At 40.0% G+C, this 15,971-nt stretch overlaps 1 protein-coding gene across 3 annotated transcripts in view; it reads right to left on the reverse strand.

The window, feature by feature from the left end:
* The window catches only part of LOC123504590, a 54,143-nt gene that overhangs the window by 15,154 nt on the left and 23,018 nt on the right, over nucleotides 1-15,971 (reverse strand). The window contains exons 1-5 of one of the 3 annotated variants that reach the window (XM_045255240.1): nucleotides 9,600-9,749; nucleotides 4,450-4,597; nucleotides 3,959-4,054; nucleotides 1,228-1,425; nucleotides 276-495 (exon numbers count right to left, since the gene is read on the reverse strand). In XM_045255240.1, the coding sequence (XP_045111175.1) occupies nucleotides 276-495; nucleotides 1,228-1,425; nucleotides 3,959-4,054; nucleotides 4,450-4,526 (591 nt within the window). In that variant the 5' untranslated portion in view covers nucleotides 4,527-4,597; nucleotides 9,600-9,749. Of the gene's footprint in view, nucleotides 1-275; nucleotides 496-1,227; nucleotides 1,426-3,958; nucleotides 4,055-4,449; nucleotides 4,598-9,599; nucleotides 9,750-15,971 lie in introns of those variants that run through there. The other 2 variants (XM_045255238.1, XM_045255239.1) reach the window with 2 other exon arrangements.

Raw genomic sequence — 15,971 nt, forward strand, 5'->3', positions numbered from 1 at the left:
AGGACATTCATTTGAGCTTTTACTATTAGTCCGTAGACAGGTGCTGTATTTTACATTTACAAGTTTTTAGAAAGTGAAAATAAACATAAATTCGGAGCTTAGGGAGATAAAAATCTCATTTTGGATTCTTTTAAGTATGGACATTAAAAATGGTCAAGTTGACTAAAGTACGTGGTAACTGGTGTCACGGAAAAGGTAACCACAGTAGATTGATGCCTACGCCAGCGAGATATCACTACTAACTATACAAAAGACTCACTGTCCTCATTACCCACCAGAATCATGCCGATCTTAATGTGGCCGCCGTTGAGAAGGGTTGGCCCTACTCCTCTGCTGTGTTCCCTCCGCCTCATCCTTCCTTTGGTCATGTCGTACTTGACGAAGGCAAGGGATGGCTCACTGGGGCTTTGGAGGCACGGCCGCAAGCCCGCCAGGTTTTGGGCCCTATACACAGCCTCAATGAGTGACTCCCCGCCCACCACCACTGATCCCAAGCTGGATAAGAAGAGAATTATTATGTTAACTGACAATGAAAGTTATATAAAAAGTAAGATATCTCTTTAAGAATTATGTTTACTACATGTGATGATTGCCAAAGAATCAGCATGAAAGATGCTATATGCTAAAGCACAATAGCTAATTATTGCTTGTAAATCAGTCATACAAACATAAATGTCTATTCTTCTGCACAGGGTTTTCTCGTACAGCACATCTGAATTACTTGAATGTATTGTACGAGGAAGTGTTGACGTTGAAATGGAGAATCTCAGGGATCCAATTAAAAAAAATGTTTGATTCCTCTTCTCTAAACAGTCATCATTTTCTGTGAAAGGACTTGACAATGATCAGGGAGTAATCATGTTTTAAAAGTTAAAGCCTCCATAATGAAAACGTCAAGTAATACGAAAAAAATGACAAAGTCTAATCACACACACACACACACACACACACACACACACACACACACACACACACATTAACATGTGGGTATCTATTAAATGTAACGAACCCTTTGATAACTTTTCAAGCTTGTTAAAATGATGTGATATATAAGGTTCCATCAAGTATGGCTTCTATAGAACTATACTGCATGGCAGAGAGTTCAATTATAGTGGTTGTAGTTCGAGTAAAAGTCGCGTAATATTACTCAAACGGAGCAACAAATTTCATTGTGATTAGCAAATGAATAGCTAAAAGACTTCGCTAAACGAAATTGCGCGGCCCAACCTCTCGCTGGAACTAGTGACGATGAAGACGACGAAGCGATGAGAGGGCGTGAGGGAGAGCAGAGGCGCCACCTCCTTCTCCCCGACACACGGCACCTCATTCGACACACACAAACACCTACTCCAATAAGGACGCGTCACCAACAGCCTCTTCACTGTCGCCAGGGACGCCAGTGACCATTGCACACCACGACCACTCCTGTAGATAATGATGGATAGAAAAAAAAAAAAACAAAAACAATAAATAAAAATAAGTAAAATTCAAAAGATGTAATGAAATAATACAAACAAATAAATAAGATAATAAAGTTAAAGTGCATGTTGAAAAGACGCAAAACTCAACAGGTCTGTTTTGTCTGTCTATGTATGTTGGTCTTTCAGTATTCACGGGTCACGTGTCGCCATGATGGAACTAAGTAATAGCTATAGTCATTAGTAATTATTGTTTACTGCTTGCTTTCTAATTTTATTATTCCTCCTCCTCCTATTGCTGTTACTACTAGTCTTGTTAATACTATAAGTACTCCTATTATTACTGCTGCTGCTGCTGCTGCTGCTACTACTACTACTACTACTACTACTACTACTACTACTACTACTACTACTACTACTACTACTACTACTACTACTACTACTACCACTATACTACTACTACTGCTTCATTCACGAAAATCCTCCCACCCCTCCTCCTCTCTCTCTTCTGAATGACTTGGAGAATTTTACATATATAATGGCACTTCGTAACCAAGTCTATTAATTATAAACAAGAATTCCCCATCTGGTACATCAATTTAACCATAATGCTTACGTAGTAGTACCCACTAGACACACACACACACACACACACACACACACACACACACACACACACACACACACACACACACACACACACACACACACACACACGAATTTTTCACAGCTGAGCGTGCAGTTATTGTCCTTCCTGAACAAGAGAATGTGGTGTGTAGTATGTGAAGGAACTCAGTCTTATTAATAGATCAAGCTAATATGATCTCTAATCTCTCCCTAGAAGGATAAAGGTGCTAGTAGCTGGCGGTTATGAGTCCATCCAGTGATTTCTAAGTTTGTGGTGATGATGGTAAACAAAATACAGAAACTTCAGCATTATTATTCGCAGATCTGCCGTGCACCACCATAACACCACTGAGGCCAGCAGCAGCCAGTCATTGCATGATTATAACCGTTAACCTTGGCGTGCTTCAATGCTTTCCTCCAAATTCAACGTATATTTCTGTTCTGTTATTTCTCTGTAAATGGTTCCTTCCCCCTTTGGCCTTTCCTTTCCCCTTACCGAGTAGGTGGTGACGATGAGGCAATTAGAGCGGAAGGGCTTGATAAGTGGTATTTGGTGAGGCAGCGTACCATAGGGCAAGGCGGTGGTCAAAGCAAGGGAGGCGCCGAGATGTTGTATAAACGTTTGTATAACTAATAGTTAAAGATGAGGAGGAAGAAGAGGTAGATAGTGAGGATGTCAGAAAGGAAAATAAATAAATAAACAATGAAGAAATAATGTACTGCTGATTTCATTGTCAAAGGAGACTATTATAGATGTACGCAGGTTACATAATTTCTTTGTCTCTTGTAAGGCGTGTACTTTCGTGGCTGTAAAATAGGAAAATGAAATTCAGTACTATTTTACTACAATTTCTGAGAATATTACCATTTCTTTCATCAGTGTGTGTGTGTGTGTGTGTGTGTGTGTGTGTGTGTGTAATTCACCACGGTCGTCTGCTGGTCACCCAGCCAGTCTTCCCCATTACAGAGCGAGCTCAGAGCTCATAGACCAATCTTCGGGTAGGACTGAGACCACAACACACTCCACACACCGGGAAAGCGAGGCCACAATCCCTCGAGTTACATCCCGTACCTATTTACTGCTAGATGAACAGGGGCCACACATTAAGAGGCTGCCCATTTGCCTCGCCGCTTACCGGGACTCGAACCCGGACCCTCTTGAATGTGAGTCGAGCGTGCTAACCACTACACTACGTGGTGTGTGTGTGTGTGTGTGTGTGTGTGTGTGTGTTACATGCTAAAAAGAGTAGTCAGATAATGAGTTTAATTGAGAGAGAGAGAGAGAGAGAGAGAGAGAGAGAGAGAGAGAGAGAGAGAGAGAGAGAGAGAGAGAGAGAGAGAGAGAGAGAGAAACTATGAATGCAGTTAGTTTACTTTATATAAAACACACACACAAACACACAAAATATCCTTATGTTGAATAGGTGACATGAACAGAAAAACAAAACAAAAAGAAAAGAAAAAAAAACAAAAAGAAAAAATACTGAAGAAACGAAGAAGAAGAAGAAGAAGAAGAAGAAGACAGTACAGGGAGACGGTGGCGTAGTGGATAAGATGGTGAGCGTGGGATCAGGCAGACGTCCCTGAGCAGGTTGGAATCCCACCACGTACCGGCTTGAAACTTTGTCATGTGTCGAGTGGTTTAAAGTTACCTACATGTCTCCATGGTACCCAGGTTCTAGGAGGACGTGTAATTGCCTTACACCAAAGATGCGCTTGGGTGGTGATATGGGTCCTAATAAGGGTACCACTATAAATAAAATTGCCTGTGCCGCTAATGATTAGAAGCTGGACAACGCTTCCCGTAATCTTCAAGCATACCTACATGCGCTATAGGCTATGAAAAAAAAAAAAAAAAAAAAAGGAAGTCCAGTCATAGAAAACGTCTGGAATGAAAGGACAGACTCACGTACTTTGAGAGACGCATCTGACTGCACACTTGACTCAGCACGGCGGGACACACCACCACGCAGTCCACTCCTGTCCCGGCCGCCTGCATATTCACCAGCCTGCAGAACACCACATCACATCTTCATCAGTTTTCATGAATCCATTGCAGAATCGAGATTTTTCCTAAACCTTCTCTATTTATCTCTCTTTATTCCAGGCCATTTCAGCAAGATATATAGTTTCTAATCAATCTAGTTATCTTCAACTTTGTTTTCTTCCTTAAGCTACATTCTTGGTCACTGTCGTGCTTAATTTTCCCTCAATACTTTAGCATATTCATTTCTAGTCTAAATATTTTGCTTAATTATGGATCTTTGACGTTTAAAAATTGTTCCAGTCACTTCAAAATAAGGGCGAAGGTCGGCAATGGGAGATAATGGAATGAACACAGCTCTAGAGTGAAGGGTGTGGTAAGGGAGGTGTTGCGAGGTGTTACTCTGCAATAGTTACCTACCTGCACAGCCTCCTAACGGGGTTTATTTTGGCAAACGAGGAGCATCCATCACTCTCCCTCCCCTCCTCTTCGGTCATCTCTTTCTCGCCTCCACTTTGCCTCTCCGTCCTGTGGTCCTTGAGATGATCCTTGCTCAGACGACGCGCACCTCAACAGGGAAGAAAAAGAAGCTGATTTAACTGTGATGGAAAAAAAATGTACATTATGAAATGGGAGATGAAACGTACTTCTCTTGCTCCTCACTTCTGTCTCCTTTCTTCCTCATATATGCATAGTCTCTTCGTAATGCATGTGGTATCATTTAAGGAGGATATCTATTTAAAATCCTTGGCACAACCTTTAAATTCTAACTGGGATTACTTTGAGAGACCACAGAGATGATTAGATGGGTTTTCATGGGTATTTTTCCTATTGTTAATGTAGGATTCTAAATAAATTATCACTAGCGTTGTTGTAAAATATTGAAAATTCCAAAATCTCTACCTAAACATTGTTACGTGTAGGAGAAATCACGAAACACTTGACAATACAGTCTCTGTCATTTGGTAGCTTTGATGCCTTCACCACTATGCAACCTCACATAAACACCACTAATCTAACATTCAACAAATCTCGTGGCTCACGACTAATTATCTCTATACTCTTTGAAAACAGTCCTAATGAGAGAATAAACGTTTAATACACACTTTTAATAATCCTTTATTTGAAACTGTGTGACGGAAAGGACATACTACTACTACTACTACTACTACTACTACTACTACTACTACTACTACTACTACTACTGCTGCTGTCACTACTACTATTACTACTAAGAGGCAACCCGCTAAGTCAGCCTCCATGTTCTTATTGGAATAAGCAAAGTATTCCATTCATCTACCATAGCTTGTTAAGAATGACACAACTACAGATGCTTAAACATTAAAACTTCTTCTCACGCTTGCAATATGATACGTCTCCCTCCCTCCCTCCCTCTCTCTCTCTCTCTCTCTCTCTGGAAATGATTTACAATATATCTTTAAGAGGATTTTCTGTTTGTTTTCCGCTGTCATAGTTATCGGTTCATTATTTTGTTGCGGCACACTTGAAAATGAAGGATGAGTCAGTCTGCAATTTTCGCCAGCCGTGAGGGAAAGGGGAAAGGAACCGAGAGAGAGAGAGAGAGAGAGAGAGAGAGAGAGAGAGAGAGAGAGAGAGAGAGAGAGAGAGAGAGAGAGAGAGAGAGAACGAAAAGGAAAGGAAACTAAAGAGGAAAATAAAATGAAGTGATAGAAAAAAAGGATCGAATGAAAAAGGAAATGGAGGAAAATAAGATAAAGGAAAGGAAAGGATAACGAATAAAAAAAGAACGATTGGAAGAAAGAGAAATTGAAAAAAGGGAATAGAGGGAAATGTAAAAAATGGAAAGAAAAGACGATTGAAGAAAGGGAACTGGAAGAAAGAGAAGGGAGTGGCTAAGTAAAGATAAACAAATAGAAAGTGAAGGAAAACGAGAAAAAAAAATAGGAGGGAAAGAAATGGAAGAGAAAGAAGGGTTTGGAATTCATGTTTATTCATCTATTTTCTTATTTGCCTATTGTTCCTTTTCTTATTTTCCTTTCCTAATGATATGTTCACGTAGAGACGAATCCCTCGACACACACACACACACACACACACACACACACACACACACACACACACACACACACACACACACACGCCAATCTCCATTTTATCTCGCGTTTCATGAGAATTTCTCTCCCCTAATGAGAAACACAGCAAGGAATGAATCTTTTTTACACATCTTTATCTCGTACCTTCGTTTTTTAGCATAATCCTGTTGTCTGTCGTGTTACACTGACGCTCATTATCCAAAGAAACTAGATTTAATTAAAGCACGCGTAAAATATCATTATCATCGCACTATTATTATTCTTATCATTACTTTTGTTATCATTACTGACTAGTTAGTGAAGCGCCTGGTGAACTCGACTCACGAACAAGAGATAGTGGGCTGGAATTCTCGTCAGGCCAGGGATGTTTCCAGTTTGTTCCGATTTTACCGCGAAGACTTTGTACAGAAGATGAATAGGACGTGAACCAAGGAGTCACGCAGTAGAGGAGTGCCTTAACATCTATGTGTGCGTGGGAATGGGTGGGCATAACTAAAAGACGACAGAAATGCTACACTGCAAATTGTAATAAGTAGGGAATTGTCATCATCGTTATTATTATTTTCATTACTATTATTATTCCTATCATTCTTCTTCTTCTTCTTCTTATTATTATTATTATTATCATTATTACTATCATTATTACATTTGTTATCATTATATATTATTATTATCATCATCATCCTTATGATCATAATTATCATTATCATTGTCGTAAGAACAATATATCTAAGTGATTATTTAGTGTCTTGAAATAGAACCTTTCCCATCAATATGCAGAAAAAAAAACATGGTTCGGAGAGATACGTTAGGATAAAAATAAAATCATAGCGAAAGGTCGTGACGCGATTACGCAACTCTCTCTCTCTCTCTCTCTCTCTCTCTCTCTCTCTCTCTCTCTCTCACAGTCAGTTTCCTTATCAGTTTATCCCTGCCATGCAATGTTTAGCAGGCAATCAGCAGAAAGCATGGCGAGTCGCTGTGAATGAGACAAATAATTAACATCAGCCTCCATGAGCGCCACAATGGTCTGCGTCAGGCTCCGTGATGGCGCCAGTCACGCAAGTCCTCCTCCCCTCCAATCACCCTCTCCTCCCTTACCTCCCACGCCAACACACGTCATTCACCCTCCCTTTCCACACCATCCTTCTCCCATTCTTCTTGTTTCCTTTTCCACCTCTCCATCTTTCAAATTTCATCCGTTGCGTGTTTTCTGTTTTTATTTCATTTTAATTTTCTTTACTGAGTGTTGCCTTAGAGTTTTAAAATCATTACTTGCTTAAAGTGTCTTCCCTTCGACGCTTTCCTAACATCCTCGTTTTTTATGTTTTCTTTCTTTCCGTAGAAAGTTTTCCGTTCTTTCTAAACCTCACCTTAGACTCAAGTGTGTGTTCCGCTTCGAACTTGGTTATTATTTCCTTCCTGTTCCTCTATTCCCCTGGAAAACAAGGATTTTGCAGTCACAATGATAATTCATGTAGCGCTTTTTAGTTTTGCTTTTGGAGTTGTATTTTAAAGTTTATTCAGCTACTTTACGTTCTTGAGAGATGTAAATAAGGAGTAACTCACTTCTAAGGCATGTTTTGGACGGACTGGCACTAATTGTGCGTTGGGAACTATGTTTGTGTAATGTTTTATGATTATAATGTGACGTGGCGTGACAACACGCTGCCACGTCTACTAGTAACAAGCTTACGAAGGAAAGATTGCAGGATAATAGAGTGACAGGAATATGTTGTCATAATACGAGTAATCACACCCATCAGTTTCTCTCCTCTGTTCTTCTAATTCATGGCTTGACTTATAGTGGTCAGGTGTGAGAGTTCTTATTATGGTACAATTCACACACATATGCTACTTGGTCTGTGCACAGAATATACTTTTGAAACCTTCATCAGTAAGATTGCATTCAAATCTCCACTTTCCTGTTCCTGAAGTGTCACGCGAATGTGACGATACTCAGTATTTCTCTGTAGGTTAGAATTGAAAGCTAATACAGTAGTACATAACAAATCTAGAATAAAAAGGAAAGAAAAAGAAAAAAAGAAACACACACACACACACACACACACACACACACACACACACACACACACACACACACACACACACACACACACACACACACACACACACACACACACACACACACACACACACACACACACACACACACATATATATATATATATATATATATATATATATATATATATATATATATATATATATATATATATATATATATATATATATATATAATTACTAGTTCTAAATAAATACACTGTTCGAAATGTATAAACATACGACGTTCTTTCACAAGAAGAAGTGTTTTCTTTCCTCCTTTCCTGCCTTCACTTAACAGTCACCACAAGTCAGCCACCTGCAGTCAGTACCACATTACTGAGACAGCAGCGTTCATCTGTCACCCAAGACACACCAGGTTCAAGCACAGTCATGCGCTTATAACCACCACCCTCCCTCTGCTGCATAACTGACATGCCACCGTTATCTTTTTTACGGCTGTCATGCAGTGATCCGCATGAGGGACAGAGGGCTGCGTTCAAGGCTCCTTTACAGTGACGCACGGCGTGGAATGGAAGGTTGGTTACTTGATTCATAAGTCCCGGGAAAAAAGAAATGTATAGCATGGGCTGTGATGACAAGTGTGATGTGAAACTCGACTCTTAACTTTTAAATGCTCGTGACAATATAACGCTTTTCTTTTTACCTTATCTGAGACACCCTAGACGATTTAATGAACCAAATTAAACCTGCATACATATGGACGTTTGAACTGCTTGATCACTGCTTTTACTGTCACCACAACATTTTAAATCGGAAAAGCTATAACACTAATGGGATTGGATTTTTATTCTTGACGAGGAACATACACATGTGATTCACTCATTACTTTCATCACTAACTATTCTGAAACGCGAGGGGAGAATGCCAAGACTAAAATGAAATTCGCAGGACAGGTATTACAAGGACAGGCAAATACAGTTATTGGACGTAAGTTGTAGTCAGTGCAGATATCACAACAACAATAATAATAACAATAACAACAACAACGACAACTTTGAATGATTAATAGTAAGTAGAATTCTAGTTTATGTCTTTATAATGAGCAAAGATGATATTTTCAAGTCATAAATTATGCAACTTATTCCTTCAGATATTTACAGAGGGAGATGGAGACTACGATCTATAAGAGACACACGCACGTGAGACATTGTTTAAAAATAGACCAAAATAATATGGAGAAATAAATAAAACAGAACAAACAACATTAATACAATAGAAGTTCGTGCTAAAAATAAACGGAACCGATTCACAACTTGATAAAACCGCTAACAACTGAAGACACACGTAAAATATTATACTCATAATACACAATAATTAGGTTAGAAATAGAAAAAACACACACGATTTTTAAATAAAATCCAACCATAAAACAACAAGATGGCGTCAAAAGCACGCAATTTAACTCACCTTATGATGATGTGGTTTGGTCAGACTCGCGCGTGTGTGTGTGTGTGTGTGTGGAGACTTTACAGAGCGATGTTTGGGGTGTAAGGCGTATAATGTTTGGTGAGGCGTGTGCGTGTGTGTAGGTGCGGGGAGACCTTGGTGTGTGTGTGTGTGTGTGTGTGTGTGTGTGTGTGTGTGTGTGGACGAGGAGTGGTGCAGTAAAGTTGTCACACCAGCGGCGCTGATGGTGGTGACGGAGCAGCAGACGAGGTACAGATAGATAGTGAGTGAATGAGAGAGTGAGAAACCAAGACCACGCACTGGGCAACACCACGGCGCCACCACCACAATACTGCACCACGCTGCCTGATGCTACTACCGCCTCACCTCTACCACACACCCCACACCACCACCACCACCACCGCCGCCGCTACCGCCACCACATGATCACTCCATCACTCCCTCCATCCCTCACGCCCTCCCCTCTCTGCCTCCACCGCTCCTTGCCCCTCTTCCCCTCTTTCTCTGTCCTTCCCCTCCCTCCTAGTACGAACCAGATAAACCTTCATTCCATATAGTTTCGTTCAGTATACACCGTTGCTGTTCATCTCCATTAAGACCGATTTGTTTATGTGGCTTTTGTTTATTTTTTTGCTCAGGCACGCACGTACGCACGCACGCACATACACATGCATGCATACGTACACATCTATAAGTACATGCACCTAATTCTACATGCACAGGCACACACACACACACACACACACACACACATGCATGCATACGTACACATCTATAAGTACATGCACCTAATTCTACATGCACAGGCACACACACACACACACACACACACACACACACACACACACACACACACACACACACACACACACACTCGAGCGTGTCACAAGAAACAAAGAAATAATGGCTGTAGACACATAATCCTCTTACACACACACGAAAAGAATAAAAGAAAAAATATCAAGACAGGATTGTAAATGAATGGCGTCATCTCTTAATTTGTCTATAATGATTAATTTCTCCTTCCTTGTGGCTCTTTTTCCACCCATGAGAGAGAGAGAGAGAGAGAGAGAGAGAGAGAGAGAGAGAGAGAGAGAGAGAGAGAGAGAGAGAGAGAGAGAGAGAGAAAGGATGGCGTTAATTTTTATACTCTCGGAAATAGAAGGAACGGGTTTTTAATCTACTTAATTGTCGCTAAGATTTAAAGAAAATTTTCCCCTCTAAGAATATGATTTACACTCACTGCCGAGACTCTTGTTACTTTTTTTCTCTCTCTCTTTCGTTCTTACTCATTTTCATTTCACTGAGAATGATCTTCGCTGTAAATGAGTAACTTAATTAATTCATATGTATTTTGATTTCTATTTTCTTAGTGTGTTTATAAATATAGTTTTTTTATTTTCATTTTATTAGTTATTTTATTTTATCTAGTAATTTTCTTCCCTTTTCCCCAGTCTCTCTCTCTCTCTCTCTCTCTCTCTCTCTGTAATGTACTGTTTCTGCAGTATCAGCTTCGTTGTAATGGTACTGTCTTGTTGTCTTTTTCTTCGTGGTTTCTATTTTCGTAATTTCAAGTTCATTTCGTGTTGCGTTCATCTTACTGCGTACTTTTTTTTTTACCTCTTTCTTTCTCTCATTCTCCCCTTTACTTTCACAACCTTTAGTGCCGCATTCACTGTAACTGGACAAATTTTTATTCACGTCCGCATAAGTTTACGTCAAGACCCTTTAATTTCCGCTGAGTGTTTAATCATTTTCAGTCTTCCAGGTAACTTAACTACGTTTATCGAGTCAACACTTTTGCCTTGCTCTTTCCTACAGGTGCTCGCGCTCACCAGTTTAACATATCGACAAGCTTAATACTCAGTCACCACACACCTCTGATTAATTCCGGGAAAAGCTTTATTTGATTATGATTCGACGAAAAGCATACCACGTAAATGGAAAATTGTGTCATAGAGTTAGGGGAGGGGAGGAGGATAAAACCTTGACGTACGGCAACATTAAGCACCATTGTTGTATTCTGTCCCGGGAAAGGCATGGGCGAGAAAACCTTAATGCTTTGATTAATACGCCGATATGACGTCCTTATATAAAATGAGAGAGAGAGAGAGAGAGAGAGAGAGAGAGAGAGAGAGAGAGAGAGAGAGAGAGAGAGAGAAAAAAACCCATTAAGGAGAACACGGTGAGGAAAAAAAATTTCTTAGTTTGTATGCTAAAAAAGGGAGAAAAATCTAAATTTTACTCTTACATCACCATAAAATAACATACATTACACCTTTCGTTGACACATCTGGGTTAAAACTCGATGCGTTTAAGGAAATAAAAAAAATTTGTCCGAATATTACAAAAAAAAAAGAAAAGAAAAAGAAAAAGGAAAGCAAACAAGGGATGGAATTTCTCCTGCATTACTCTAAACCAAAGACCAACACACTAATATGTCGTCAAACTGTTGGAGAGCACGTGTTAGAGAGGACACACAGAGGCCGGTAAGGTTAATACTGAGCTCTTATTCACCTCATCATCATGGAATGGAAGGGGAAAAACTTGAATCTGATTCGTAAATATCTGAAAAAAAGTAATGCACTTATGTGGTCCCCTTCTGTTAACATTTGATTTATTTTTTCTCATAATATTCAAGCTATGAAACCTCTTTCTTGTTCTCTTTCAATTTCTGTGTTCACGTGTTTTCTCAACAGTGTTACGTGGACGTAATATTCACAATTTCATGTTGCTCAGGGGGAAAAATACAAAAATTCTGCTTTTTCCCCTCATTCCTTATAATATTCAAACAAGGAAACGTTCCTTTTGTAATGTGTTTTCTCTCTTTTTATCTTTTATATGGGAGGTACGATCAAAATTTAATTGATTGAATACATTTATTTTAAGTAATCAATTTCATAAATTAGCCTTCATACCTTTTTTTTATTTATTTATTTATTTTTTAGCTAGATTCGTAAGATATCAAATAAGCCACACCTCCTTTCTCAACTCTCAGTCCACGTCCACTTCCTAATTCCCATTCCCTCCATGTTCCTAAATTTCTCATCCCCTCCTTATCACCTCCATCTATACCACCCTCCAACCGATCCCGCTCATCTACCCATCTCTCTCTCTCTCTCTCTCTCTCTCTCTCTCTCTCTCTCTCTCTCTCTCTGAGAGAGAGAGAGAGAGAGAGAGAGAGAGAGAGAGAGAGAGAGAGAGAGAGAGAGAGAGAGAGAGAGAGAGAGAGAGAGAGAGAGAGAGAGAGAGAGAGAGAGAGAGAGAGAGAGAGAGAGAGAGAGATATGAGTGAAGGAAAAGGGATCTGGAGGGAGAGGAGATACACGTCAGAGGAGGCTCTACCCAATAAAAGCTGCCATGGAATGAAAAAGATAACATAATTCACTCATTTTTAGAAACATTGATAAGAAAAACAGTTCCATCAAGTAGAGAGCTGACTGTACACTGGCGTACTATGAGAGTGAAAAGTAAAATGCTATGAAACCGAAGAAAAAGGGAGAAAACGTTGCTAATTTTCACTCGTGCGGTCTTACAAGGTTATAAAAACAATCTACTTTGAAAAAAAAAAAAATAGACGTTACGAAAGACACAATTATGATGATATGAAAAAAACCCCAGCATCATTTTATCATCTGGACACAAAGAAAAAAGAAGAAAAGTCAAGTTGGCTTTCCTCTATATACTCCAAGAAAAATAAGAAAAACACTGCAGTAAAACTCACAACATAAAGAAAAAAAACTTTACATATCACACTAAAACCGAAAAAAGAGAGAAAAAAAAAAAACACTTCTTTCACCAGAATACTACGAAGGAAACCAAATATAGGACGACCTGAGTTTCACATTCATACATCTCCCTAAAACACGCCGTTGCCGCCAGAAAGCGTGACTGATAGATGACGAAGAAAGGAGCGAGTGAGCAGACCAACATTTTCCCTTACCATCCTAGGAAGCATTGACATGGAACTCAACTCTGGCTGAGAGAGAAGGAACGACGCACTGCAGAGCCCCAAGTTCTCCCACCCCTTCTGTCCCTTATATACCCTACCTACCTTTATATCACCTGTTTTCCTCCTGCTCCCTAACTCCTTTTACCTCTCTTCCTGCTTCCTTCAATACCCCCTTCGTTTATTTATTTTTTCTATTTATTTTCATTCCTGTTGTCTTAGCTTTTCTATCTATCTGGTTTATTATGTCGAAATTACATCCTTCCGTCTCGCACTGTCATTTCATCTTCCCGTCCTCTGTTATTTCTCTTCTTCCTAAAGCTTCCATCTGTTCGTTCTGCTTCCCTCTATCCTTCTTTTATCTATATTTTTCCATTTATCTCCCTTCCTCCAAAATCAAGACAATACTCAATTATCACGTACTCTTCCTTTCCTTCTCAACTCTGCCATTTCTCTCTTCTTTTATCCTTATTACCACTTCTGTTATCCTCTATCTTTCGTTATCTTTCTATCTATCTCTAATGACGAAATAACACTCATATTTCTCGTATTCTACTCTTGCACTCTTCTGCTGTCTGTCCTTCCTCTCTTCCATCCTGTTTCTTTCTTTCATGTACTCTTCCTTCCCTTCTCTCCTCTGCTACATCTCCCCTGCCCGCTGCTGGCCACCGTGAGGTACGTATTGTATGCAGAGACAGGAGGTGCGTGAGGCAATAATAATAGTGGTAATAATAGTAATTGACCCATTAGCCCCAATAGAGATAATGGTGATGACCAGGTGTGTGGAGGCATTAGGAGCGCTTCGTGTGTGTGTGTGTGTGTGTGTGTGTGTGTGTGTGTGTGTGTGTGTGTGTGTGTGTGTTACATGTTAAAAAGAGTAGTTAGATAATTACTTTAATTGAAAGAGAGAGAGAGAGAGAGAGAGAGAGAGAGAGAGAGAGAGAGAGAGAGAGAGAGAGAGAGAGAGAGAGAGAGAGAGAGAGAGAGAGAGAGAGAGAGAGAGAGAGAGAGAGAGAGACCAACTGCTCAAAGACAGAATTTATATATTATTAATCACACACACACACACACACACACACACACACACACACACACACACACACACACACACACACACACACCTTTCTCCGCAAAATAGTCATTACCAAATTTTCACAAACAAGATCCGGGACTATGAAACCTCCCAAATAATGATAATGATGATGGTGATGACGAAGATGAAGATAATAGTAACAACAGCAATAACACCACCACCACCACCACCACCACCACAAACAACAACAACATTAACAAGCAATAACAAATCACCACCACCATCACCACCACTACCACCACCACCACCACCACCACCAGACAGCCTCCCTCGTCACAAAGTTCATTAGGCTCCCCGTCACGTAAATAACTGAGACTTACCATCCCTCATGTTTACCTTCTGGAGTTCCCTTCGTCACCGTCACCGTCCTTGTGTGAATCTCCTAATAGTCTCGCTGGGGGGAGGGAAAAGGGGAGGAAGGAGATATTTTTAGCACTGCGACTCTCTGCTGCGATAGAGAGAGAGAGAGAGAGAGAGAGAGAGAGAGAGAGAGAGAGAGAGATGCGTCAGGACTAGATATGTTTGCGATAATCCGTACCATCCCTCATGTTAGACAAGACTGCACCCTCCTAATGCTTTAAGACTGCATGCCTTGAGTTATGTCCACCGTTCCTGCTCTCTCTCTCTCTCTCTCTCTCTCTCTCTCTCTCTCTCTCTCTAAAAGCAATAATCATGTCGGGAGAAGGTTTTTCTTTATTTATTTCTGCTCTAAAGGAAATATCACATTGTATTTCAGCCTAAGTCTATGTTTCTCCCTATGATTCTATGTCTGTGTTTGTCTTTCTTCTCTTGTGCGCAAAATATCTGAAAAATCTCAAGTTATCAACGAAATGCAACCATATTCTAGGAAGGCAAGAACTTTGAACCCAGACGCAATTGATTAGATTTCGAAGTTCATCCGGATATGTATACGAAATCAAGGCTCCATTTATAAAAGTCCACATTTTTTCGGAATTCGTATTTACGGAGAATCTTTGTCGTATATTGCAGTATACGGATATTTTCTTTTAAATGTTAATTTTAAACAATGTCGTTAGCAGTGGTGTGTGGTCTCTAAAATGCCTTGACCCTCATACATTTCTTATATTAAAGTGAGTAGGTAAAGTTTACTGAAGTCATCCATTCTCACGTAGACTGCAATGGCTGCATGTGTGATATCAATGCGTGAAGCGAACAAGAAAAACGACCCAATTAATTCTCGTGATCATGTCATTAAACACTGTCTGTTCAAACAAGCTATGTGGCTGCAACCCGCGCCCTTTCACTCCGCGACAATCAGTCACACGCAATAACTCCCACGGTGCAGGAAGGGCGAGATTAATTCACCCAGC

The sequence above is a fragment of the Portunus trituberculatus genome, chromosome 16 (genome assembly GCF_017591435.1).
Source record: "Portunus trituberculatus isolate SZX2019 chromosome 16, ASM1759143v1, whole genome shotgun sequence".
Lineage (NCBI taxonomy): Eukaryota > Metazoa > Arthropoda > Malacostraca > Decapoda > Portunidae > Portunus > Portunus trituberculatus.